Source organism: Phoxinus phoxinus (assembly GCF_949152265.1).
Source record: "Phoxinus phoxinus genome assembly, chromosome: 8".
Lineage (NCBI taxonomy): Eukaryota > Metazoa > Chordata > Actinopteri > Cypriniformes > Leuciscidae > Phoxinus > Phoxinus phoxinus.
In genome coordinates this window covers 30,951,117-30,978,217 of record NC_136883.1, presented here as the reverse complement: position 1 = coordinate 30,978,217, position 27,101 = coordinate 30,951,117, and the positions used below count along the sequence as shown (strand labels likewise).

The following is a 27,101-nucleotide window of genomic DNA, read 5'->3' as shown; positions in this document are numbered from 1 at the left end:
TATTTATTAAAGTGCTATGATTTAGGAGGGTAGCTATGTTTAGGCATTTCACGTTGGACCACATTCTACACTTTCGCTGCTTTGGAAATAAGCCAAAAACCTGTGGCTAGCCTGAACAGATACTTTCAGACATCTAATTTCTTCACTTCATTCCTGAGGCAGGACTGCGCCCACCCCTTGTGTAAGCAATTTAAACCTGATAGGAGATCATCAGCTATCTTCAGCCACTTCAGCCCCAGGACGAGCATCAGGCTGTGTGTGCAGCGCCACACATCACACACTTCACGATGCTTTGACGCTCAGCTCACTTGTGTCGCGTCACTCCACTGGTTTTTGATCTGGGAGAGTAAATGACCAATTTGCTCCGACCGCCTCAGCATTCGATGTTTCATTTGTTTGTTGTTAAACTGCATGCAAGTGCCTGAACGAATGAGTGTATCAATACAATTTTTATAATATGAACTTTTTGCCAAGTGGAATATGTTTTTATCTGTCCGTGGCAATTTGCTGGTTCACATCAAGGGTCGACGCGTCGTGGTGGTGGGTACAGTTTTTGTTTTATTTTTATTATGTTTTAGTAATGCTTTCTCGTTAATAAATGTTAATAGTTTTAGAGTACGATGTGGTTAAAAAAAAAATCTGGAGTTATTGGAATGTTTAGGTAAATTGGATTTTGCACTGAAAAATTAAACCGCGAAATGTTATTTGATGAAATGAATGTGCCGAGTACGCAGTTGTGTGTCGAAACATGATGACTGTCTTTAAGAGATTCCCATCGCTCATTCCCTGTGCTTTCATCTTTTATGCAGGTACATGGGCACTCTTGGATCGCAAGTGATGTGCGACAACATCCCGGGGTTAATTAACAAACAACGCCAGTTGTGCCGCCAGCATCCCAAGGTGATGCAGGCTATAGGAGCTGGGATTAAAAACTGGATTGGAGAATGTCAGCACCAGTTCAGGAACCACCGATGGAATTGCAATACCATGGCGCGCGAGCACAATCTTTTTGGGAGGCTTTTACATCGAAGTGAGTAAGGCATAAGTGTATAAGGGCTGTACATACAGTGTGTTCTCTGCACTCAGTGAAATTCCTTATCTGATATCAGATCCTATTACAGAAAGTAAAACTTGATGAACTGGGTGTGCTTTTGACCCTTCTTTGCTCATCTGTGTGTGCAGCACAGTGTGTTTGATTTTTATCAGATTGTTTAGATAGTATAAAAAGATAGTATAGGCTACTATCTATATTTTCTCTCCTTGATCCATGTGTCTCATTAGCCCATATGGGCTAATGAGACACATGGATCAAGGAGAGAAAAGGTTATTAATGTAGCATAATCCTTCTATTAATTTTAGTTTACGAAAAAAAAAAAGTTCCATTTTCTACAAAACTGTGTTGATTTATTGACTCTTGAAAACAAAATGTTGTTGAAAGCAAAAGTTGGTTATAACACACTGACTTTGTCTGCCAAATCATTTTTTAAAGAAATAATAAGTTTTTTTTTTTGCCCGTTTCCAGACAGTTACACCACCTGGTAAATCTGACACATGGGCTGTGACTTTAAGCCCCATAAGACATATCACAATTATTTACACAAAAAAATGCTGGGCTGTTTCAACCAATGTTTCAAACCCAAATATTGATTTAAATTTTGTAGTAATTGTTTTTTTACCCAACGGTTGGGCTTGTCCATATTTGACCCCAAACAAGTGTTGAAACAACCCACAATTGATTTATTTTAAGTGTAAATTCATACATCTCAAACATGTTTATAATAGAAAATATGTATTCTTGTCATTGTCTGTATGCATTGCATAGGCTATATATATTTAAATAATTAAATCCAGATCTGAAAAAGTCATATCATTGACCAATAAACAACACAATACTGTTCTGTGATCATCTCAAGATGTCTAGATGTAATTTGAATCGATAACTCACAAAAGTCTCACTTAGCATGCAAGTGTATCCTTTACTTTTCATTGTGTTCAAGATTTATGTGAGTTTAGGGAACAAAGGCTGGCTTATTGTGTCTGGTGAGTTCATTCAGAACTGTTTAGCAGCTTGATGCTTTAAATAGCTGTAATTGGCAGTTTTGTGACTTTAGATTTGCAACTGTAAGTGTCTCTGGCTCTATTTTCTCATCCCGCGTAAAATCATATTAATGGGAACATCCTCAAAGTAACTCTGTGTCCCAGGCCTCTAAGCTGCTCTGCACATTAAAGTTAGGTTAAACCTCTGACTTTAATCTTCTTGCTTTAAGGTATTCAGACCTCCCAGAAAGACTTCTCTGTGACACTGTGAGAATCTACTTATTGTCAATGTCAGCTCACTAATTTAAAACAATTGCATGGCAGGCATTCTCTTTCAGTCTGACAAAGCTGCCGGACGGAAACATCTTTGGTATACATGTGAAAAGCTGGAGCTTATAACTTTTGTTCAGGCGGTCGCTTGTTACTGTTGTTCTTTCTTCCCTCTCTTAATGCTTCCCACCGTGATCTCCGTCACACATATGCTCAAACTCAGACATGCACTTTTCCTCTCAGACATATATCTTTCTGAAGTAAACCTTAGGTTTCTATAAGGGATTATGAGATTAGTAGGTTTTCAGTTTAAAAATATATAAAGTCAGCATTTATTTTTGGAACCGACTTGACCTGTGAATGTAATGAGTATTAATTTATTATGATTTTTTTATTACCTTAATTATTATTATATTTATACTACTTGTATAATATAACATGCAAAATAAAATGAAATATATAACATAAATGTAAAATAATTATACGTCTGTGTATATATTACCGGTAATACAAATTAGCCTATGCAAAAGTTAAGAAATTAACTTGTAAGTAAAAGTAAAGTAATTTAAATGAATTTTATATCAAATTAAAAATGTATAATGTATTTTTTATGTCTGTGTGTGTATATATACTGTATATAGATATATAGATACACTTAAACAAATGTAAGTTTTAATAATTACTATTATATATTAATTATTAAATTAAATTTGTTATATTTTTATAATTTATAATAAATATTAATGATATATTAAGTATATATATATATATATATATATAATTGATATTAAAATAATTTATATAAATATATATAATTGATATTAAAATAATTTTGTGTGTATACACTACACACAAACACTTTTTTATGCTCACTAAACGCCATTCCCCCTCTGTGTGTGTGTGTGTGTTCTTTTTTTAGGCAGTCGTGAGGCCGCCTTTGTCTATGCCATCTCCTCAGCAGGAATGGTGTACACCTTGGCCAGGGCGTGCAGTCAGGGTGAACTAGAAAACTGCTCCTGCGACCCCGGAAAGAAAGGCTCATCTCGTGACGCCAAGGGATCTTTCGACTGGGGTGGCTGCAGCGATCATGTCGACCATGCTATCAAGTTCACTCAGGTCTTCATTGACGCCAAGGAGAGGAAGGAGAGAGATGCACGAGCGCTCATGAACTTGCACAACAACCGTGCAGGGAGGAAGGTAACAAGGTCACGTTATTGCAAACAGCTGTTGAGACACATATTGAGAAACGAAATCTTGACAAATAATAATCCGTGACCGTATTGTCATGCAATCAGAGACGGAGCAGTCAGGGGCTTACTACAGACACTGTCTTCTTTTTTTATTTACAGGCAGTGAAGCGCTTTATGAACCTGGAGTGTAAGTGTCATGGTGTCAGTGGCTCATGCAATGTACGAACCTGCTGGTTAGCCATGGCTGACTTCAGGCAGACTGGTGACTATCTCCGCAAAAAGTACAACAATGCCATTCAGGTGGTGATGAACCAGTATGGAACAGGCTTCACCAGTGCTTACAGGATGTTTAAGAGGCCTACCAAAAATGACCTTGTCTACTTTGAAGACTCACCTGACTACTGTATATGGGACCACGAGTCTGGTAAGTGTGCTGGGGGGAAACCATAACCCTTAAAAAGATGGTTTCTCCAAAAAAGAATGAATCACTTTTCAATTGATTTTTTTCTCTCTTAAAGGGTAAACTCTTGCCAAAATTGAACCTAGGCTCTTTTTGTTTATCTACCTGAGTTAAACTTTCGTGTAAAACGCACAATTACAATGGAAACGCCATTTTTAAGATTGACCTTATTTTCGTTTTAGGTCAAAATGCTTTTTGAATGGGAGTGCATGGGGCACTTCTATTATAGCATCAAAATCGCTGTTTTTAAAACACTAAGAAGGCTCGACACAACATAAAACTGTGCTCGAAGTATCACCAGGGGCTCTACACATGAACTTGAGCATTGAATTCATTGTTTGTGTACACAGAGTTTACTAAAAAGAAAGGTTTTGTACGACTCACTATATCAGTTAGTGTTTCCGGTGGCTGGAATTTTGCCAGTCAAAAGTAGTCGATCTCCGAATGCAACGTAACAGGGAGGAGAGTAAAGATGGAAAGCTCCTAAAGCTTAGTTCCATATAAATTCACGGATAATTTGTTGTTTTGTCGTTAGTGAAAATCAATATTGACCTTGTATTTGAAAAAGGATCCTCATATAATAATGAAATGATTCGGTGATACGGATCGACTATTTTTGACTGACAAAATGCCGGCGGCCAGGAAGAACAGCTACAGTGAGTTGTTCAAAACCTTTCTTTTTAGTAAACTTTGTGTACACAAACAATGTAGTCAATGCTCAAGTTCATGTGTAGAGCCCCTGGTGATACTTCGAGCACAGTTTTATGTTGTGTCGAGCCTTCTTAGTGTTTTAAAAATAGCGATTTTGATGCTATCATAGAAGTGCCCCATGCACTCCCATTCAAAAAGCATTTTGACCTAAAACGAAAATACAGTCAATCTTAAAAGTGGCGTTTCCATTCTAATTATGCGTTTTACACGAAAGTTTAACTCGGGTAGATAAACATAAAGAGCCTAGGTTCAATTTTGGCAACAGTTACCCTTTAACAGTGAAAGTCAGTGGGGTCCAAACCAACACTGAACTGCATTGACTTTTATTGTATGGACACTTTTTTTTTTTTTATAACTGTCTTTTGTGCTGCATCAGAAAGAAAGTAATGTAAATTAGTAAATAATAATATAATTAAAAATTTTGGTGCACTATCCTTTTAATTATTTCCTCAAGAGGTGAATTAAGTTGATATATCAAATCTGTAGTGTTCTAACATGTTTCATAACCCATTGTTTGTGTCTCCACCCTGCAAGACTCCCACACTCTCTGCTCAAAATCAGCAAGGCATTAGTCTTTGCCCCTAAACACCGTTGTAATCAGAGGACGGGAGCTATTTAGCTGGTTATTACATACACAATAGTCATAACCCAATCCTGTAACCTGAATGCCGGTAAAGATTCCCTCCCTAAGGCAGAGGTTTATCTCTTTTTACTTTTCAGTGTGTGTGTGTGTGTGTGTGTGTGTGTACATACTGAATAACACCAGGTGTACCTATGTGGGAAGCAGTAAGGGAGGGGGTGCCTGTCAGACTGCAGATGATCCCTGCTATCAGGTGACGCTGTGTTTAGACACATTACCACAGTTTTGTGGGCAGAACGGGAGCTGAAATTTAATCCCTACGCGCAAATGCTATAAATCACTGCCTTCCACGGCGGCACCTCTATATTTTCTGTCTAAAACTGGCAGGAATATTTAGAGAGGTAGGTCATGTCTCTTTTAAGTGCCCTGAGATGAAGGTTGAACCCACTTTAGGTATTTATTATTTATTGTATGTCAGTATAACTGCCCATTTATAAGCATATCAATTTTGCATGATCATAAAAACTAGAAAAACTGTTAAAAGGCTAGTTTATCCAAACATGTCGTTCCAAACTTGTGTGACTTTTTTTTTTTTATTGTACCTCTTTCATCTGCAGACTACAAAAAAACACCAGGCATTTTTTTGTCAATACAATGGAAGTCAATGGGGTCCAAAATAACAAGGGAATAAAAACACTGAGACTGTGTCCGAAATCGCATACTCTAAATAGATGAATGAGTAATTACTTTCTGACCATTAAAAAAGTATGCTCTATAGTATAAATGTAGTATGAATATAATCCAGACATACAACATCCGTCATGTTGTCATTGTCATGTGACTTTCGGCGTCAGTTGCGTCGTGTCCATCAGATGCTCACTACAAAATCTTGCAGGAAGTAGTAGGTCACCCGGTTATTTTCACCTACTGTTTTTCGCCTACTATATAAAGCAGGGAACGAGTATGTGAGTTCGGATGCAGCTTGAGATATTTTTCTAAATAAAATCATACAGGTTTAAAATGACATGACGATGTCAGAATTTTCGGATATTAAGATATTAAGGTAATATTTTTGTCTTGTTCATTTTTTTCTCATTAGCTTTGAAGGTTTGGTACATTTAAAAAAAATCATGACGGCCATATTTTAGTGCTGCTGACCTCTCTAACATGGTGGTTTGTGAGAAACTCTCGGCAGGGCAGTCTGTTTGATGTCAGTTTTAGGAGACATAGACTATACCTCTACTGCATAAGTGTGAAATCAATTACTAACTCTCACCATGGTCACACATGTTAAACTCATCTCTTGGCACCCCCTCATCTTAATTCAATAAGCAGATCCACGCTCAGGTAAAGGCTGGCCATGATGTAAACGATATCCGCCCAGCATACCAGCCTGATGAACTGCTGTGGGGATTGGGGGGGGGGGGAGTGGCCGTGTCATGCCCAGACACATGCCTGCCTACTTGCAATTGAGTTCAATAGAGCAGCGGTGACATACCAATGCTGGTGCTACTGAAGAGATTTGCAGTTCTAGGCCTTCACTGTAGGATTGTTCTCATCTTAAAACCACTAAACCAACTCTAAATTGGTTAAACCACATGAAAAATGGTTGTTTGTATAGTTCTGAGTGTTGATTGGCATTGAAGAGATCTTTATAAACAAAGGCTGCAGATTGTCACTCAGAGGGAGCATTAAAGCAAGGGTTTATACAAGGTCTTTAGCAATTTCTGTATCAGCAACAATCAGCGACGCGTCAGCCTCATAGAGGCGGGGTTGTCGAGATTAGAGCCGTTGAAATGAGTACGTGATGAAGACCCAGAGCAATGCTTGATAGCTTCTATCATCAGTCCCTCATCTGACCAAGGACCAAGCGGTCATCCTTTTACATGGTGCCGACAAACCCAGCCTCTTCAAGACAGCGCTGTCTGGACACTATCAGACATCTGCCAGGCACTACACATGACTATTCAGTCGAGGTCTGCTTGCTTCAGGAATTTGTTCAAATATTCACTACATCAATAGATTCTAGCAGTACAATGTATCAATATTAATGGATGAAAGTATGTGGATGGGTGACTTCTTTTAATTGGTAGGTTTGGCTATTTTAGGCCAGTAGTAACATTTTTACCTGAGCTTCTAATATTTTCACTGGCCTTATCACAAAAGAATGATCAATATGTATTTGTAGCAAAGCATTTTTATATTTAAAATGTATAAAATAATAAGATTATTATTATTATTGTTGTTGTAAATATTGCTTGGAAAGTTCATTTTTATTTTGTTTTATTTTTTTTATAAACTTTTTTCAGTATTCTTTGATTAATAAAAAGTTGCATCTATTTAAAATATAAATCTTTTGTAACAATAAACACTACCGTTCAAAAGTTTGGGGTCAGTAATTTAGTTTTTATATTGTTAGAAAATATTTCTATTTTGAATAAATGCTTATTATTTATCAAAGATCACAGGTTCTATTTCCAACATTGATAATAACTGAGTATCAAATCAGCATATTAGAATGATTTCTGAAGGATCATGTGACACTGAAGACTTGAGTAAGGATGCTGAAAATTCAGCTTTGCATCACATAAACAAATTATATTTTAAAGTATTTTAAAATAGAAAACCATTATTTTAAATTGCAATAATATTATTGTAATATTACTGTTTTTTTCTGTATTTTTGATCAAATAAATGCAGGCTTGATGAGCATATACGACTTCTTTCAAAAACATTAAAAAATAGTAATGTTTCGAAACTTTTAACCGGTACTGTATATACAGTATGTTGCAATACATGGTTATTTGAGTGAGGACTTATACCTTGAACAGATTTAATGTGGCCGTTTCATTTCTGTCATTAAATCCTATGTCTCATTTTATTTTTGTCTTATTCCAGGATCTGTGGGCACAGGAGGGCGAGTATGCAACCGTACGTCCCGTGGGGCTGACAGCTGTGAGGTCATGTGTTGTGGGCGGGGCTATGACACATCACGCGTGAGCCGCACCACCAAGTGTGAGTGCAAGTTCCACTGGTGTTGTGCTGTTCACTGCAGGGACTGCGAAGAGGAGGTAGATGTGCATACCTGCAAAACCCAGTCATGACCACACCACTCCTGCACTTCAGTTACCTTCCAAACTAAAGATCCCTCCTTAAACCTTTGACCTGTACAGTGCTTTTCTCTGGCGAGTTATAAAAGTAGACCAGATATTGCAGCAATGCATACACAAATGACCAGCAACTTAAAGGTACACTATGTAACTTTTGCATTTTGTGGAAGAACATTGTTTTGGTTGTGCTTTGGCACTGCGCGACTGCGGATGAATATGGTTCTTTCTCATAACTAAAAAAAGAGAGCGATTATCCTTCTGCTCATAAAACATTCACTACTAGACTTATATAACCAGTTTAGATGGAAAGGATCTCAAGCTGAGTAGCTGAAGACGGTACTATACCCATTAAAATGACCCTTCACAATATAATGCTTTACAATGAACTCTGTAAGAGAACTACATATGCCAGTTTATCTGTTCAATAAAATACCTTACTAACCTGTTGAGTAATAAAAAACGCTGTTGGGTGATTTTGACATTACATCGGGTGATTCACCAGAGGTTTGAGTTTTAGCTGCTCCATGTCAACCTTTCTCACTCATAGCAACAACTAAATAGACCACTCAGACACCATACACACATCAAATAAGCTGGAGCAACTTTTTTTAATTTACAGATGTGACAAGACATGCACGGGCGAGTGATGTACGCAATTTCCAGCGAAAATCATCCCGCCCTGTCTAAAATATTAGCACTTATAATAGGCTAGTGAATCAGGGTAAGACAAAAACACATTTTGGAAGAAGGATTGATGATTTACTGAATCATTTAAATTTGTTAATTTTGAACAAAAAAAGTTACATAGTGTACCTTTAAAAAACAATGCAGATTTGTTGTATCACAACTGATTTTGAAGTCTTAAGTTGTTTTATCATCTTTACATGTTTTGTCTCCCCCTCCCCCCCCCCACCATAATACAAATATTTATTATTGCTTTGTAGTATAAAAATGTTTATCTTTAATGTATTTCATATTTTGAAATGTAAATACAAACTCTATGTAATTTAAAATAAAACTTACATCTATGTTACGTCACATAGTTGTCAAAGGTTTGTTGTCCTGTTTTGCAGTAAAAACCATAAACTATATTTGTTTTCTGATTGTTAAGTGTATATAAACAATTAATGACTAGATGGAGTAAACCACTTCACGAAAACACATTTTTGTGTCTGAAGTATAAAGTCTGTATAAAGGCTAACAAGCTTTCCCCCTTGTGATTTATTCATTTAGTAGCTCTAAATAAGACCCAGCTGATATGATATTATACATTATTGTGAAAGATGAATGACAGAAAACTGTGTCTGACCAAAAAAAGCCTCAGTGCTGACACCCTCATGACATCTTAAATAGATGGTCTCTCCCTAACCTAAAAGCATTTTATAAAAATAAAACCCTTTGTAAGTTTTGCACATATTTATGCTTTATTCTCAAACTTTATAACTATATTGAATCAGTTGATTGAAGCCTTAAAGAGTGTTAATGAATTCTGCCCTGATAAAGTTTCTGTACATAAATGTGTATAATTTCCTAAAAGAGCATTAAAATGTATAATTATCACATTGTATATTGTTGCACTTAAAAGGGAGTTTGATTATGTAGTATATGTGCATATATAAAATGTTTGAAAAAATTGAAATAATGAAACGAATAAGCCTCAGGCTGAAGGTAATGCATATTCACGCATGTACAGTAGAGTGTGACACACACACACACACACACAAATATGTTGTTTATCTAAAGTAATTTTTGCTTATTGGTATGGTTGAATTGGATAATCGTAGGTCACTAGCAAAGACATTGGTAATAAAGTCTGATTAAATGCATAAAGTATATTTGTGTAATTTAACATATTTAAATATTGCAGGTAGCCGTAATATTCTAAGTTGAGTTTGCATTTCACAGTTTATCCAATTTGAGGAATACTGAATCTGTTTTTGTGCAAGTGAGATGAGTATACCCACATTTATTCTAGAACTATAATAATATATATATTTTTTTGTAAATGTAAAAGTAATGCTTTACTTTACTAGTTACTTGAAAAAAGTAATCTGATTACATAACTCACATTTCTTGTAATGGGTTACCCCAACACTGCATATATATTTACCTAATATATGGTAACAGTTTAGAGAAAATGTGATGTTCTATTCTGATTGGTATGGAATGCTCTGTATTTGTGAACTTGATGATACATTTTATGGCGATACATTTTCAAGGATGTGAAAGTTTTCCACAAAAAAAATGCATGTGCAGGCCTTGCACCATTTGAGGGCAGCAAAAGCAAGTCCAGCAGGCCATGCAAACACCTGACTTGTTGGATTGCATTGGTTGCATCTGGGGCACATATTATATTTCATATCCATGCATCATATTTGTATCTGAGCTCAGGGCAGAGAGAAAACTCAAATTAAAGACCAAAAACCTACAACAGAACAGACATACATTTAATACAATTACTGCAAAGGTAGCTATTCACATAAACTGACTTTTTATGATTTTTCACAGAAAATGCAACTGCAATTCAATATTGGTACTAGTATATTAAAATGATGAACAAAAAAAATAATTTAACAACATTCATTGATGTTTATGAAATAGCATTGATTACAATAAAACTCATATTGTGTATGTTGACGTTGTCATGTAACTTAGGCCTAACAAAACACAGCAACAGTTACTGATTGGAAGTGACGAAATTATGAATTTGAGATGTTATCAATTTAATCCAAGCATCATCTGAGTTGATGAATCATTTGTTCGTGAATCGAGCAAAACTACTCGCGCTGCATGATTCGACTCATAAGATTCATTTCTGCGCGAGGCCGACAACTATGAACGGAAATGAACTTAAAATGAAAATAAGTTTAGCTAAAAATGCAACAGGTGCTGAATAAGAAACCGTTCTCTGTTCCCCTCTCTATCCTTGACCTTCTCGCTTTCACGTCCGTGCGTCCTGCGTCATAGTAGGAGGAATCATAGGAGGAATCATGGGAGGAATACAACCAAGGCGGAGCAACGAGCTTGCTTCATCCTCTCGAACACGCGCAAAATTGAGACTACGCACGCGCATGTCTGAACAGTTAGCTATCACTACAGTGAAAGCAGTAAAATAGTTACTGTGAGAGAAACCGGCTAATCACCCCCTCTGAGTGAACAAAATTATCATTGGCGCAGAGGTACGACATATTCAAGCTAAGTCGCAGCATGTTCACATTAAACGGATAGCATGTTATGTTATGAGTGACACTAAGGTTATGTTTAAACTTTAGCGGCTAGCCGAAACTCTGGCATGCGAGTAGGTGTGGCGTGCACTAGAGGTTCGGTGGTTGTCCGCGTGCGTTACATTGTACTCGATGTTCTAATAAATGTAGTGGATTTCTTTAGTGCAAAAATATTAACATTTGCTAGCAAAGATGCACGTTGCAGTATTATAACAACTGTTCAGTTTTGATGTGGTCTGTGTGAGAAACTTGAGCAACTTTGGATTATTAGTGTTGCATGCATGGAAGGAATCCATTTCATGCTGTCAAGGGTTTGTGAAATCGTGCGTGTTAGTTAGTTACACCTGTATTTCTGTTTCAGACTGGCAGCTCCCACAATATTCGGTTTAGTTGTTATTAATTAGTCCATCACTACATTAAATTATGTAATTACTTATGTTGAATAATGACAACCTCAGTCACTTTCAATGTATAGAAAAAAAATGTCATTCTGTTGAGGTCATAATAACATAGTTTATGTTCACATACTTAACAGATTTTTTCTTCTTTATGTAACGGATGCCAGAGGTTCAGACAATCCCAAATTGTACTCTTATAAATGCCTTATAATTTTTTTTTTTTTTTTTCTAGGACTTTTGAAAACTGTCATTTGGTCGTGCATGTCACTGAGAGCCTGACGTTTCTCTTAAATGGCTACCTCTGCCTCCTCCACCACTGTGCCTGAAGGATTTCACTATGAGACCAAGTATGTCATTCTCAGCTACCTCAGCCTGCTCCCACCACCAAGATCAAGAACCTCAGAGACAGCGGAGGGTAAGAGATCACATTCACAAATCATCATGTACAACAAATAGCCTCCCTGGCAAGAATCGTGAGGAGTTTAATTTCGTCTCAAAACAATGCAACGCAACTTTCAGTAGTCAGCTTGTGTCCGCAATGCAAGAAAACGGGAAGCATATATTGTAGTGTATGCATAGTCAGGCAAGAAATCACATTTTCTGTGTACATGCATGGGAAAAAGACATTTAGATTATGCAATACAAATTTCCTATATAAATAATGGGGCTGATGCACAATGGTATGTGACCATAGGAAAGATAGAACAATTGCCACCAATGGTCTCTATTTAGGCCGAAGCCTAGTCCCAGACTAAAATGATGTTTGAGCGGTTTCAACTGAAAGCAACTTGTACTGTCAGTGTCATCTCTTAAAATGTCATCATTGTTTTTTCACCAGTTAAGTTTTTTTTTTTCTAAGGCACGTTTAAAAGCTGGTTACATGTCCTAATTGAACGAAGACTTAATCCTGGCTTAATCTAAGCCTTGTCTGTGAAACCGGGCCATAGACTCTAGATGCTTCCTTCACATCGTTGTCTGAAATTTCCTACTCCCCAATTCTGAAGTTGTAATTAAGTTTGTCGCGTTCAACTGCCTTCAAAAATATAGGAGTCATGGTGGCAGGCTAGGATCACTTCTTGGGGAAGTCTTATTAAAGCCAAAATGTATTGAAGATGTTTAGTCAATATCCAATGGAATTTGTATAAAGTGTCATTCAACCATATAAACATACCTTCCCTGTTGCATACATTAATTGTGCCATCTAGATCTGTAATTTCGGTCAAATATATGCTTTTTTTCTATGTTTAAAGTACATAAACGATGCATAAAATGGTTATTTACATATGCAAATATACATGACTGTAATCGCAAGAGAAAGCAGTGTAAACTTTACAGTCTATAAATGTTTTTTAAAATACATTTTTCAGAAACTTCGGTATCAAAAAACACAAATAGGTTTTCCAGTTGTAATTACTGCTGTATTTGTATTTGTGATGGTGTACAAAATGTCACTTTTTCAGTTAAATAAGAATCATCCAGGTACTTGAAGTCCACTTATTGTTGGAATTTTTACGTTTGAGCAAACTACTCATCATTTATGCACTATTTTGTAGTATAAGAATGCATATTGGGATGCACCTTAGAACTTCCAAAAGGTCTTTATGCAGTTGAGTTTCCCTCTACAGGCTGAAAACTACCTGCCCTAGGTCTGTCCGTGCTATCCATAGAGCTGCTTTGCTAAGGATCTTGATTTCTAATTCCGCCATTACAGTTTCAGTCGCTAGTAGGGTTTGTCCACAGTTACTGAGGTCACATTCCTCTTCCAGGAATCTCCATTTTGCCCTTGAACATGGGCTGTAACTCAAAGTGCTGTATACGGTGTGCTGTAACTAGTGTAATTTGATTGAAAAATGCCTCCAGGTATTGCAAGTAATGCATTAACAAATCTTTCAGAGTGCATGTGTTGTCTATACTTATGTGGCAGTCTGTATATGGTTGGCAAATTTGGTCCCACTGGTATTAGTCTTTTGATGTCGTTTGGCCAATTCTAGCTTCAAGCGGTCCCTGGCATTTTGCTTGGAATCGTTATAGGACTGCTTCTCGTGAATATTGACTTCTTCTAGCATACGTCCTTTTATTTAGTACTTTTGGACTTCAGAAGGAGATGCAAAGCGCACATACACTATGAAGATAGTTGACAGTTAATCTGGTTGACACAGAGGATGGTATGGGCTTAAGCTGCCTTTTGGAGCCTTGGGCGCATCAGCGGTTCAATAAGGAATGTCCTGTGTCCTGCTCTGGTTTTCATTCAGTCAGCTTTGAAAGTAGCTTCTGATCCCTCTTTCCACTCGACCTGCTCTGCACTCCGACAGACTGTCATGTGCGATCAGCGTTGGCTTGTTCACATGCCACTGGTTCAGAGTGAAGCGCAGCCCTATCAAATCTGACTAAAGACCTGCCCAGCCTGGGAAAAACCAATGTGAGCTCCCGTCAACTTTTGCAATGTTGTTTAAGGCTTTATTGTCCACGTCACAGTCTTTATACACACTTTCTTGCTCTCGCTCTGTCTATCTGACTGTTTCTTTCTGCATATAACACTTTCTCTTTTTGTAGTCAGTCACTGGTGTTTGTGGTTGAGGGAGCTGAATGTTGAATCTACTGGTCCCTGTAAGCCTGGGCTGTAGTAGAAAACACTAAATAATTCACCAGTGTGTCCATGAACAGCCACGCAACACTTTATGGCAGCATAGAAAAGCCAGTTGTATTACAGAATCATTTTTAATACAGTATTGGAATATAGTAAAAGTAATGAGAGTCAATGTTGATAACAATGGGATTGGGAATTAATTTAAAAGGAACTTAAACTAAAATGCCTGGACACATGAGAATTTGATAGGGAAATTATCATTAAAAACAAGCTGTTTATATATTATTTGGAGCACATCATATGCTGAACATACTGGACATTACATTATAAATTCTGAATGCAGTAGCATGTCAAAAGCTTCTTAGTTTCTGTTTTTTCTGTCTGTTAGATATGAGATGCTATGGATTTCATGCAAAATTCACTGTCGCTCCTATGTTTTGCAAAAGTTGATATGATCTCCACTGATAAAAAGAACATCTTTTGGATTGTTTAGATTGAGAAGTTATGTTAGTATTTGAAGAAAATGAGTGCAGATCTGTGTTATAGTCCAGTATCTTTGGCTCAGTTTCACTGTTATTTTCTTTCCACTGCACCTTTTTTAGCTTCATCAGTCATGCAGAAAATTACTTGCCTAAATATTTGAATACCTGGAGTTTCCAGGCTTGTTTTATGCTTGTTTGTGTCAAGATTCAAATAATCAAGATTGCTTTCAAAAATGAAGTACTTAATATTAGCAAGATATTTAAATGGCTGATGAATGTAATATTTCCTAAACATGTCAGCAAACACCTCCATTAAAAAAAAGACAATTTAATTAAGAAAATTAAAATAAATTGGGGAAAAACTCATAACGTTGGCCTAACGTGACCAGGTAAATGATTATATCAAAATAAGATAAGAGAAATAATAATTCATAACAATTATATATTGGAAAGGTCTGCACTTTGAATTTTGGGGGAAACTTTTTTTTTTTGTAATAAATAAATGTGTGTTATGATTCTGTGCAGGAGAGAGCCATTCTACACAGGAAGTGCAAAGAGAGCGGAATAGCAGCCTGAAGAAACAGATTGAGAATGAAATGAAGCAGCTGGAAGAGGAAATTGCGGCCTGTAAGTTGTTTTTTGTTATAACTGTAATTTCATGATAAAATAAATCTGAAATCTGGATCGTGGTTTAAAGTCATCCGCCTCTTTTTCTGCTCAGCTTTTTCCAGGACTGGTTTTGATCAGCACACATCCCCGGTGTTCAGTCCAGCCAATCCAGAGAGCTCCATAGAGGACAGTCTGGCAGTGCTGGGGGACCGCATCTCCCGGGACCTGGACATACACCTGTCCTCCGCCACTCACACGCTTCTGCGCAGGTCCTTTTAAAGGTCCAGGGAGAATTCCTGGACAATTTTAGTAGTTGGTAAAAAGCTCTTGCAACTGAAACGTTCTTGGCAGAGGTCAATGTCAGAAAAATGTATTGTGTAAACGGCTTGCACACACTGTCATAATAAGTTGGCTTGTATAGGGAGTTTATATGACTATTCTTGACATTTGATTTAAATATTGACTAAAAGCTTTCAACATATATTATCTTGATGTTTTTCGGAACAACTAGCAAATTCAAATAAATGCAGAGAAATGTTCTGAACAGTGATTATATGAATGTGTCTCTTGTGCAGGGATTTGAGCTTTGAGCACTTCAGAGCAGCGGTGGAGGAGGTGTCCTCTCACGCTCAAGGAGGATGGAGCAAGGTCATTTAAAACACTCACCATATAGGTGCACACTAAGCGCCCTCAAGGCCATAGGGCTGTTTTCACTGATGTGTGAATGTCTCCGTCTTTAATTTTCTCATTGTATTATTGTGTCTCTCTGTTTAGGTGTTGGTACCCTTAGTATTGTTACAGAACCTACAGACTGAGGGTCAGCCGCTGGATTCTCTGCTACATTATGGTTTGCGTTATCTTGAGGAGTCACAAGCAGACTTCATCATTATGCAGGGAGGATGGGTGAGTGACTTACCGGTAGATTTAATCGGTGATCTACTGTCTAGTTTGATCTAGATCATCTAAACAGTTGATTCTTAACCATATCAATTTACTGATGTTTATTTTCATCAGTAATGCTAGGCCTGTTTCGATTATTACATAATTATTACTGAATATTTGATAATATGAGATAACTGCAATTTAAATTCCAAATACATACTATAATCCATGAAAAAGAATTAAGCAATTGTAAAAAATAATAATTTATATGCACATTTTCATGCCTCACTTTCTGGTGCAGTAGTGTGTAATAAACTCGGAGCACGCACAATGACAAATGAACATCTCTGCAACTCGTTAGCAACTTACAAAATGTTTGATAGTCTAACTGATGGTAAGATATTCCCTCTAGTATTTCTGATATAAATATGACAAAGTTGTTTGTTTTGAATCTTTTTTTTTTTTTATAAACAGAAACTGGGAAACACAAAAGGGAAAATCAAATAATAATTTTGTAATTTAGCATTTAATTAGTGAGCGGGGACTTTAACCGGGTATGACACAGACCAAAGTCAGAGACGACAAATAAGAAATATCACAGAATGTGTGGGTTTAAAAGTATGGCTATCTTATTTGTATTAAACCTTAGGGTACTAATACCAGACCCGGCCCATGTTCAAAGCACTCGTAAAAGTTTTGGACCCGAACTTGCTCTGCTCTGGTCAGAACTTGGTTTTTGTTTTAAGATCCAAAACTACCTTTGAAGATCTCTAGTTCTGGCCCCTGGGCTGAGAACCTCTGCCTGTAAGAGGTTAAGGTCAGTTACCAAAAGCAAACGGGTTTCTTCACAGAACCGTAATGGTTTTACACTGTTTTTCAAGACTTCTGTCAGGAGAGGGAGCCAGAGCTGTGCGTTTTTTCTTTTTTAAATGTTACCCTTTTCAGCTGCTGGTGGATAATGCTAGCCTAATGCTAGCCATTGTGTGTTGACTGAGCAAAAATGTAAATTTTTGCTCAAAGTATACAGAACCCTTTGGATACAAAGGGCTTAGTGTTGGTTAAACGTGTTATGCTGCTGTGTGATGAGCAAGATAACTTTATTTAGTGTTTCATCCACACTTTCACCTTCCTCTCACCTTTATGGACAGTGTGATTAAGAGCATATTTGTTTAATATATAAGGTCATAAAAAAGAATTCCTCTTTGACTTAATGTTTTGCATAATGTGCACACTCATTCCCATTCAGCTTATCAAAACGTATGTAATTTGTTAGTTCAAACTGAAGATTGTTAATTTCTGAAGACTATCTTTCCCTCATGCAAATGTTTTATGAGAACAGTTCTTCACCTCTGTTGGATGATGTTGTAAATGAATATGAAGGTCTTGTTTGTTTATGACATCCTATTTGGGTCACATTATATCTCATAGGAGGGCCGTCCTTATGAAAGACGCAGTTGATGTGTTTGTGTGCGAGCTGAAGAACTCAGTCAGAAGGAATAATTTAATTAGAGCACTGCTGACACTTACGCAGGGAGGAGGGGAGACCATTGTTTTATACTTCAGCTCGGTACAGGACTACATTCCAGTGATGGAGTGAGAGCTTTGGCATAGATGATCCTGAATAAGCATCTGTGAGAGTTTGAATGCAGGAGGGAGGAGTCGGACAAGTAGGAGGAGAATCCGTGTGCAAACAAACCAGACCTCCTCCTCGGCACTTCCAGCCCCATTACTCTGACAGCAAGCTTTTATCCTGTGTATACGTTCTCTCCGGCACTCGTTCACTTTATTTCCTTCTGGTCACTGCTGGAGTTCTGCGCACTAAGGAGGTGAACACAGGCAGGTAGGACAGCTGCTTTCTTCTTGAGCTCTGGACCAGATGAGATTATACTTTCATGGTCCATTTACGAAACAATTAATTTTGCGATTTAAAAATATATTTTTTGCTCTCCATCACTTTGCAAGCACTTTATCTTAGAAAGGACACTCAGGTTTAATTCTGCATTTAGTTCTCTCCTTTAAATAGGTCAGTCAGTAAATTTTGAATTTAACATTGAACTTGTTTTAGTGTAGAAACGACTGCTGCTGGAGTAACTTTGTTTGCTCAATTCTTCTTTTGGATGAATTTGATATTTTTTTTGCACATTTGCAGAAGCACAATAATTATTATTGTATTACAAAACCACAAAATAGGCTTTAATCGTGACACGAGAATACATTTCTGAGTATACTGTTTGCTTGTATGTAAATTATAGCATCAATGCACTACGACAATTCATGTAAAAATTGTTTTGATGGATGATTTATGTAGAAAATTCTTTCATGAATGAGATTTAAAGCCAGTGACGTGAATGAGAAATGATCTCTCTCTGCGTATGTGTGGTTCAGGTAAACCCTACGTTATGGGGACAAAATGTTCACACAAAGATGGCAATATCCTTGTCTTTGTGGGGACATTTTTGGTCCTTATGAGGAAACCAGCTTATAAATCATACTAGGTGATGTTTTTGGAAATGTAAAAATGCAAAACATTTTCTGTGATGGGTAGGGTTAGGGTTACAGGATAGCATATGCAGTTTGTACAATATCAAAATCATGTTAATAGAAAGTCCCATAAATCATAGATAGCCAATGTGTGTGTCTGTTCTGCGAAACCCAGGGCAAAGCAGCAAGAAGCCATTTTGAAAACTAAAACAGTGCATTAGTCAATGACATGTTTCACCGAATCATGCCGTCTGGTCTGATCATGATAAACTCTAGGTCAAGGGAAACTTCAATACACCCCACCAAAGGAGTAACAGATACCCGATATGAGGGACATGTGACATTTTGTCTTGTGAGTAACCCCACCCCATGATCCCCTTCCTGTCCCTCTGTCTGTAATGTACGCAACACAGAGGTGACCTTCAGCGTGTCCGTCACATTGCCCAGCAAAGATTCTTGAGATGGCATGATGTGATGTAATTTGACTCCAGTTGTGTGGTACAGACAACCCGCTGCCAGAGCGCCCTGTCTGTATATCGGTAAGTGCTGAGAGCAGAGCTTGATCCGCGTCAGGTCGCATCACCCTGCGCATCGCTCAGTCCGACCTCTTACGTAACTGCATTTTACAGGCGATGTGCTGCTCTCATCACACAAACAGTGGCTATATGCCACCCCCACACGCTCTAGATGAAGAACAGAAATAAATCTGATAATTCCTCATATGAAATCTGCTTGAGCACAGCTGTCCCAGTTTGACTGCCTCAAAACTACTCCCTGTGCTAGTTGAGAGAGTGACCTGTATGCTTGACATACTTTGGGACAAATTTGGATTTACTTTAACAATATTAAATATTCACTTATGTACATTTAGGATGTGTTCAGATGTTTTGAGGAGAAATGTAGCCCACTATGGGTGTAGCCTATGAGGAATGTTTCACAATTTCCACAAAAATATTACTCCGCACATCTGGTTTTTAACATTGATAATAATAAGAAATGTTTCTTGAGCAGCAAATCATCATATTAGAATAATTTCTGAAGGATCATGTGACACTGAAGACTTGAGTAATGATGCTGAATATTCAGCTTTGGCATCACTGGAATAAATTACGTTTTAAAATGTATTAAAATAGAAATTAGTTATTTACTGTCAGATTGTATTCCTGATCAAATGAATGCAACCTTGGAGAGCATGAGAGACTTATCAAAAACATTAAAAAAAATCTTACTGACCACACACTTTTAAACGGTAGTGTATGTTTAAGTAAGCACATTAGTTCTCATACTTTAGTAGCATTGTAGTACTAAATTACTAAATGGCTAAGCACTAGATCGGTTTTGACATTTTTAATATTGCGCCCTCATATGAAGGTGAAAGCATCTGAGTTTGGCAGGCATGCGTGAGTTTTGTCTTTAGGCGAGGGTGGGTACATGTATCCTGGGTGGTGTTGCATAGGCACCTATGGCTCACCTAAGAGAAAACGCCTTACAACAACATAACTTAATTTTAAGACAGTCTCTGGATAGGACAGCAAGCCTTATCTTGCAGAAAACATCTGTCTTACCATTTCAAAAAGCCATTGTCAAATCAGACTTTGTGCATGTGGTTTTTGTTACATTACATTGAGCAGAAGTAGCAGTAAAGACATACAATTTCAAATAAATACTAATTCAAATAAATCAAAGAATCCAGAATTTTTTAAATCATGGTTCCTGCAAAAATATTTGGCAGATTACCTGTTTTCAACATTGATAATATCAAATCTTTCTTGTGCATCAAAACGGCTTTTTGCTGTATGTTTGATCAAATTGATAAGGCCTTGGTAAAATACTTAAACCCTAAACCTTTTTTTACTAACATATTCTGTTGTTTGTGGTTTATCATGCTGACTATAGAACATGTATCAACTGTCTGCATGTATGGTTATTAAAGTACATAAAGGCCAGCTGGTTTCTTTGGAAACTGACTTAAACATATGACTGTTTCATTTATAGGGTTGTGGAGACCACCACTTGCTCATGATTGTTATCTATATGAAAAATTCTACATAATTGCGCTGTAACATTCCACTGGTTGTGTCCTTATGGTTCTCTCTCTGTTGGCCATCAGATGTTTAGCCAGATGCTGATCTGTGTGAGGCAGGATTACATGTGAAACTAGATGCACGTGCACAGTGGTTTACTTAAAAGGGCACAGCAAGCAGAAGAGTGTCCTTTATGATGAAACAAGTGAGGGGCAATATCTCCAGTTTGCTTAATGCAAATGAGCAGAAGCTGATGCATTTACAGACAATGAGTCAAAATTCTCATTGATTCGTTTTGCATGCTTGACCTAGTTGTGGTAGACGCGCAGAAACCAGCGGCATATGCAGACAGACAACACAGCCGTTAGGTGATGTCATTGTGTGGACCGCTGAGTAAGATAAAGACATGACTGTAAAATTGAAAGAACTAACAGTGCAGTCACAGTGAATACAGGCTGAGGAGAGTGGGATAACAACACTTCATGTAGAGTTCTTTCCTTATTGTAAATTGTGATGGCACTTTCCTCCCCATGTTTTTGACCTGACTTACCATATCTCTAGTTATGCAAGGTCTTTTTAAAGCTGATTTTGTTTATTAAAACCATGAATGAAGAGAACCGGTATTTATTATTATAGATGTAATACTCTCACACTCCACTGGGTGGCATATGGTAAATTCCAGTTACTGTGCTAAAACGTACTGCAATGTATTTTGACAAGCTAGCTAGACTACCATTCAAACGTTTTTGTGTTTATGTAATTTTTTTAAATGTTTTTGATAGAGGTGTCTTATGCTCACCAAGGCTGTATTTATCAAATATACCGTATAAATATATTTATTTCTGTGATGGCAGGTTGATTGCTCCAGTCTTCAGTGTCACATGATCCTTCAGAAATCATTCCAACACACAGTATTCAGATTTGTTTCTTAAGAAAATTTTCTTATTCTTATTAATGCCTAATATTTTTATGGAAACCATGATATATTTTTTTCAGGATCCTTTGATGAATATAAACTTAAATAGAACAGAATTTATTTGGAATAGAAATCTTTTGAAACATTATAAATGCCTTTATTGTCACTTTTGATCAATTTAATGCATCCTTGCTGAAAAAAGTATTAAATTGATCTTACATATTGACCCCAAACATTTTAATTGAAAAAAGTTTTATTTAAAATGAATAATTTTGCACATAAATGTTGGTATTGTAATGAATATACAGGAGTATATTTATAATTGTGCATTTAGCAGACGTGTTTATCCAAAGCGACTTGCGTTGCATTTCAAGGTACACATTTACATTCTTATCTTTTCTTGCTTTTCCAGGGAATCGAACCCATGATCTTAGCGTTGCAAGCACCAATGCTCTACTGTTTGGGCTACAGGAAAGCTACAAAGTATTATAATAATAATAAAACAAGTAAAAGAAGTCTAACATGTGATTTGATGTTAATTGAAGGAGAACAGGTTCCTTTTTTTAAAATTGATCTGTGTACTTCATTTCTTTGTGAAGTTTATAATTTGTGTGGATGAGCCACACTAATCTACATGAGAATGGTTTGCAGACATGATCAGGCTTAAGGAAATGCACAGTTAAAAACCAAACAATATGCAGTTTTTTTTTTTTTTTCAATCTTACTGTGGTTTGGATAATGACGTCAGGAAATGCGTACATTGCTGTAACCACAGTGTGTAAAAAACACTTAAAGCATGTATTATGACTCGGTGTTTGCTTAGAAGCTTATCTTGATGAAAAAGTTTATATTTTATGTGTGTATACAGTATACACACACACACACACACACACACGTGTATATATATATATATATATTAGTGCTGGGCAACGATTCAATTTTTTTTTTAACCGCGATTAATCTCAGTTACTCGCATAATTCAATAATGAATTCAAAAGTAGTGTATTCTGCACTTTTATTTAAAAGTATATATAAAAGTACTGCTATATAAACAAAAGTGCTATACAATTTGGTTTGCAAACACTTTAATCAAATAAGGTGCTTTTTAACAGCAATATTCCCTTTACACAGAAGCAGTTGAAATATTTATTGTAAAACTCAACTTAAACATGAATGTAATCAAATATAAAACCAAAGCTATTTGCCATTGCCAGGGCATTAATATTTTATCTAGTTCATTATTTAAAAAAAACAAGTTACCCCCAGAGTCACGATCATAATATATATATAAGATTATAACAGGCACCTTCCGAGCAACAGCAAGGTAACATTTATAAATCTTTTTTCTTTTCTTTTTTCTGAACAGGTACCAGCAGAAACATTTTTCTTTTAACATGGAGCAGCATAAACTGTCTGTGTCCAGTAGGAAGTGTCCCTTTTTTCTAGTGAGGTGAAGTGGTCGAGCACAAAAAAAAAGTACACAGCTGGGATTCTCTGTGCAGGCCAGGGGACTTTTTACTGTGAAGTCAACTTTGTAGTGTCGTTAAAAATAACTTTGGTTCTATAAAAATAACTTTGGTTCTATGGTTCGGTGTGCGATACCTTGAGTTGTCCAAGACGCGCCGCTACGCTTCTCATTTGGTGTGCGACCTCCTTTAGGCCCACCCCAAATACTCTCATTTTTTGAGACGCGCGAGGACGGCCATCCCAAGCCATTAGTGATCAACATCCTTCCCCTCCTGTGACCCATGGTTTGTCTGCATGTGTATATATTATATATATATATATATATATATTCGCTTTACGGCAGGCAGCTCTTTGCCTCCGCTGAGTGCATTCATATCGTTTAATGCACAGCTTTAACTGAAAAGTTAAAGATCTTATTTATGTTTGCTGCGCAATATTTGACCAGAAGGGTTAAAATGATGGTAAAATGATGTTCGTCAGTTAATGCAAGATCTAGCATTCTTCCCGCCTTGAAATCATACATCGAGATAAAGTACTGCGGTAAGATAATATAATAGAAATATAATGTAGTGATTTAGTACTGAAGCTATGTTAATTTGTAGGGCAGCACTGGCAACAAGTTTCTGTGCTCCTAAATCTTCTGTGCACAGTGCCATTTCCGATCTCTGTCTTCGAGTGATGTGTGTGTGTGTGTGTGCGCACTTCAATAAAAGGAGCTCATTAATATAGAACAGGGATTAAACGGTGACTATCAGCCAATCAGTATTGCGTATTCAGACAGACCATGGTACTGTATATGTATACAACATTTTCTATAAACACCCAGGTTTTCTGATGTTTGGAATAAAAAAAACGACTAATGAACCAACTGATTGATATTTCCTCTCTTTACATTACAGGGCACTGTGTTCAGCCTGGATGAAGCGGAGGACCAGGGTGTGATCATAGCTGAGGACAGTAACGACATTTACATCCTGTCAGGTGAACAGGCCTCGGATCAGCTAAGCCCTCCTGCTTCACTACTGACTCCTGGAGATAGTAGTGGGCCGGCTTCCTGGCAGACAGAGAGTCTTCCTGTGTCTCTGACAGGACACGAGTCTTGGGCGCAGGTCGGCATGATGGACCCAGAAGACATCAAGAGTCTGGACAGCGCCGAGGGAGTGGCGTTAGCCGAAGAGCAAAGCGAGAACAATTCCTCAAACTCTGACATTGTCCATGTGGAGCGTGAAGACGCTGAACTGCTTGAAGAAGGTGGGGAGACGGTGGAGGAAGGGGAGCTGCAGAGTAGCGTACTTAGCGTGCTGGGCAGCGAGAGCGAACTCGCCGCTGTCCGAGAAGAAGCGTCAATTGCAGAGCCGGCTCCACCCGCACCGGAGCCAATTGTGGAACCGATCGTGATGGAGATCCCTCCACCTCCAGCCTCAATAGAGCAAGAGCACCAAGCCACCCATGCTGCTTCCACCGCCTCGTTGCCCGTGCCTGAGCCTGAGCTTCAATCTCAGCCCGTTCCAGCTCCTGTGGAGCCACAGTCATCATCCCCACCGGATCTAGAACCAGAAGCAACCCTGGAGCAAGTGATACTTCCAGAGGTTGAGCTGAAGGCCTCATCCCCAGCCTACGACTTCTCTGTCCCAGACCCTCCTGAGGTGCAGACAAAGACAGAGCCACAACCCGAGTCCTCTGACCTCCCTGTGCTGCTATACAGCGGTGCTGCCCTGGTGGCCATTGCTGCAGTATTGGCCTTTGGAGCGCTGGCCTACAGGAAGAAGTAAAAAAGTCTGTGAATGTCCATGACCTCACTGTATCTTGCCCTAATGGAGCCCTGTGGGTCACTGTGCCGCCACAAGCTTATACTTTATGGGAAAAGTACTCCTCTGATATGTGTCATACCATTTTGTTTTCTGTTATCCTTGCTTTTATTTGTTGGCTTAGTTCTTTAAACCAGCTTTATGACTGGGCTGGAACTTGCAGGTGTAAATTCAGGTTTCTTTTGTGCTGTACTCGTGAACATGGGCGTGATCCGTTCACTAGGCTGTGACCTAGGTTTTGCCTGGTTCCCTAATATTAACGAAAGAAAAAATTTGCTTGAGATCCATAGGATGTTCATTTATGTTAGTTAAGCATGTTTATTCTAATATATATATATATTCGATTACTTAATGAACTTAAGTTTGATTTTAAACTTAAGCACTAGCTTGTGCGAGTGCATGATTATGAATTCACCTTATTAAACATGAAATATTAAAAAGCAAAACTTTTTATGGGCCATGCCCTTTTGATGGATTGTGTGATACTCCTAAAATATATCAATATTTGAACAAGATTACTCACAATAATCAAAAGCAAAGTCTTCACGTATCCTTGATTCCTTTACAAATCATTCAGACATTCATATCAACCATCTTTAGTGTAAAATTAGAATAAATTGGGCCTGATTATGCTTGAATGAATGCTTTTGTTTGAATTCCCCCTTTTAAATCTAAAATTAGAAGCCTAGGTCACAGCCTGAAATGGGAAACCCCTTCACTTTGTCCATTACATTTTATTTAAGGGGTTGTCATCAATAAATGTACAACAATTTGCTATAATGTGAACAATTGTTCCTTAAGGAACGAAAACATGTTTGTTTAGGGCTCATGTGAAAATACAACACCAGCACAGTCAATAATGCCATGGCAACAGGGCACAGTTGACTGAATTTATCTCAGAAACAGGAATTGGAAGATCATGTTTGGAAAGTCATATTTAGTTTTATAATATGATGTTTTCAAGCATGCATTTTGTAATTAAATGTCCCTAATTCTGGGTCAGGAACTATTTCAATAAACTATTTTTGTTAAGTATTGAAATATGATGTATGATGAAACATTAAACAGGTGGTTTAATCTTAAACCAACATGTTCCAGAAACATCCAAATGGATTTTTGTAATTCTAGAGTAAAAAGTGATTTGCTGTGTTAGATAACATTAAAGGTAGGGTAGGCGATTTCGGAGAGGCTAGCAATAGCGAGCTAGCTTTGAAATCATAAGATCCCACCTTCTTTTCAGAGCGTCTCCAAAGCCACACCTCGTCCGAAAGACATGAACGCACTGTTAGAGCAGAGTCTGCAAAGTGTCACGACTCACGAGAGACGTGTCTCAAAGCACATAACATTAAAATAATAATGACGTAAACAACTTAAAGAGCTCTAGTTGTACCACCTGACTTCTGCAGATTCATTTCAGCGTTGATATGGTTGCCATAAAAACGCATGAATTGACCAGCTCAGAGTAGAACGCCATGGGTTGCCATCTCTTCATTACAGTAGTTATGGCGTGAAGCATTATGGATGTGTCAGGATGCACAAACAGGATGTGAAGTTTAAACTTGTATTACAAAAAGTGATTATGAAAAACATTGCGTATTCTAAATTTAACTGTTGCTCAAATCAAGTGCTGACTTCAGTTTTGGGGGGACCCGAATGTCTCAAATGTCTTGAGTCACACAAATCAGCTCTTTGCTGTTTTTCTTTTGTCTCCTCAGTCCTCCTCACACCAAGTATTGTCTCTCCAGCCTCTGATTTACACCTTGGCTGTATCTTGTGCTGTTGTTTGATCCTTAAAAGCTCAAAAGGCCTGCACGGCACAGCCTTGTCACCCCCGTTTCCCTGTTGTGTGCCTATCCGATAGAGAC

The 27,101-nt window shown here is 37.6% G+C and overlaps 2 protein-coding genes across 2 annotated transcripts; both read left to right on the top strand.

Moving 5' to 3' along the window:
• The first annotated feature begins 225 nt into the window (after positions 1-225).
• Positions 226-9,396, top strand: wnt2 (wingless-type MMTV integration site family member 2). Its single transcript, XM_079620302.1, has 5 exons — positions 226-540; positions 810-1,030; positions 3,227-3,504; positions 3,657-3,921; positions 8,147-9,396. Exons 1-5 carry the CDS (start codon positions 458-460, stop codon positions 8,350-8,352), a joined length of 1,053 nt encoding a protein of 350 aa, XP_079476428.1. The 5' UTR covers positions 226-457; the 3' UTR covers positions 8,353-9,396.
• Positions 9,397-11,280: 1,884 nt separating this feature from the next.
• Positions 11,281-26,339, top strand: bcl2l13 (BCL2 like 13). The gene is made up of 7 exons (XM_079620102.1): positions 11,281-11,537; positions 12,213-12,395; positions 15,575-15,676; positions 15,771-15,927; positions 16,234-16,306; positions 16,433-16,561; positions 24,328-26,339. Exons 2-7 carry the CDS (start codon positions 12,272-12,274, stop codon positions 25,198-25,200), a joined length of 1,458 nt encoding a protein of 485 aa, XP_079476228.1. The 5' UTR covers positions 11,281-11,537; positions 12,213-12,271; the 3' UTR covers positions 25,201-26,339.
• Positions 26,340-27,101: the final 762 nt, after the last annotated feature.

Bases quoted from the DNA above. Each gene is read 5' to 3' on its own strand.
- bcl2l13 (XM_079620102.1), top strand. From the start codon at position 12,272: ATGGCTACCTCTGCCTCCTCCACCACTGTGCCTGAAGGATTTCACTAT. The intron at 12,396-15,574 runs GTAAGAGATCAC...GATTCTGTGCAG, and splicing joins AACCTCAGAGACAGCGGAGG to GAGAGAGCCATTCTACACAG. The intron at 15,677-15,770 runs GTAAGTTGTTTT...TTTTCTGCTCAG, and splicing joins GGAAGAGGAAATTGCGGCCT to CTTTTTCCAGGACTGGTTTT.
- wnt2 (XM_079620302.1), top strand. From the start codon at position 458: ATGAACTTTTTGCCAAGTGGAATATGTTTTTATCTGTCCGTGGCAATT. The intron at 3,505-3,656 runs GTAACAAGGTCA...TTTTATTTACAG, and splicing joins ACAACCGTGCAGGGAGGAAG to GCAGTGAAGCGCTTTATGAA. The intron at 3,922-8,146 runs GTAAGTGTGCTG...GTCTTATTCCAG, and splicing joins TATATGGGACCACGAGTCTG to GATCTGTGGGCACAGGAGGG.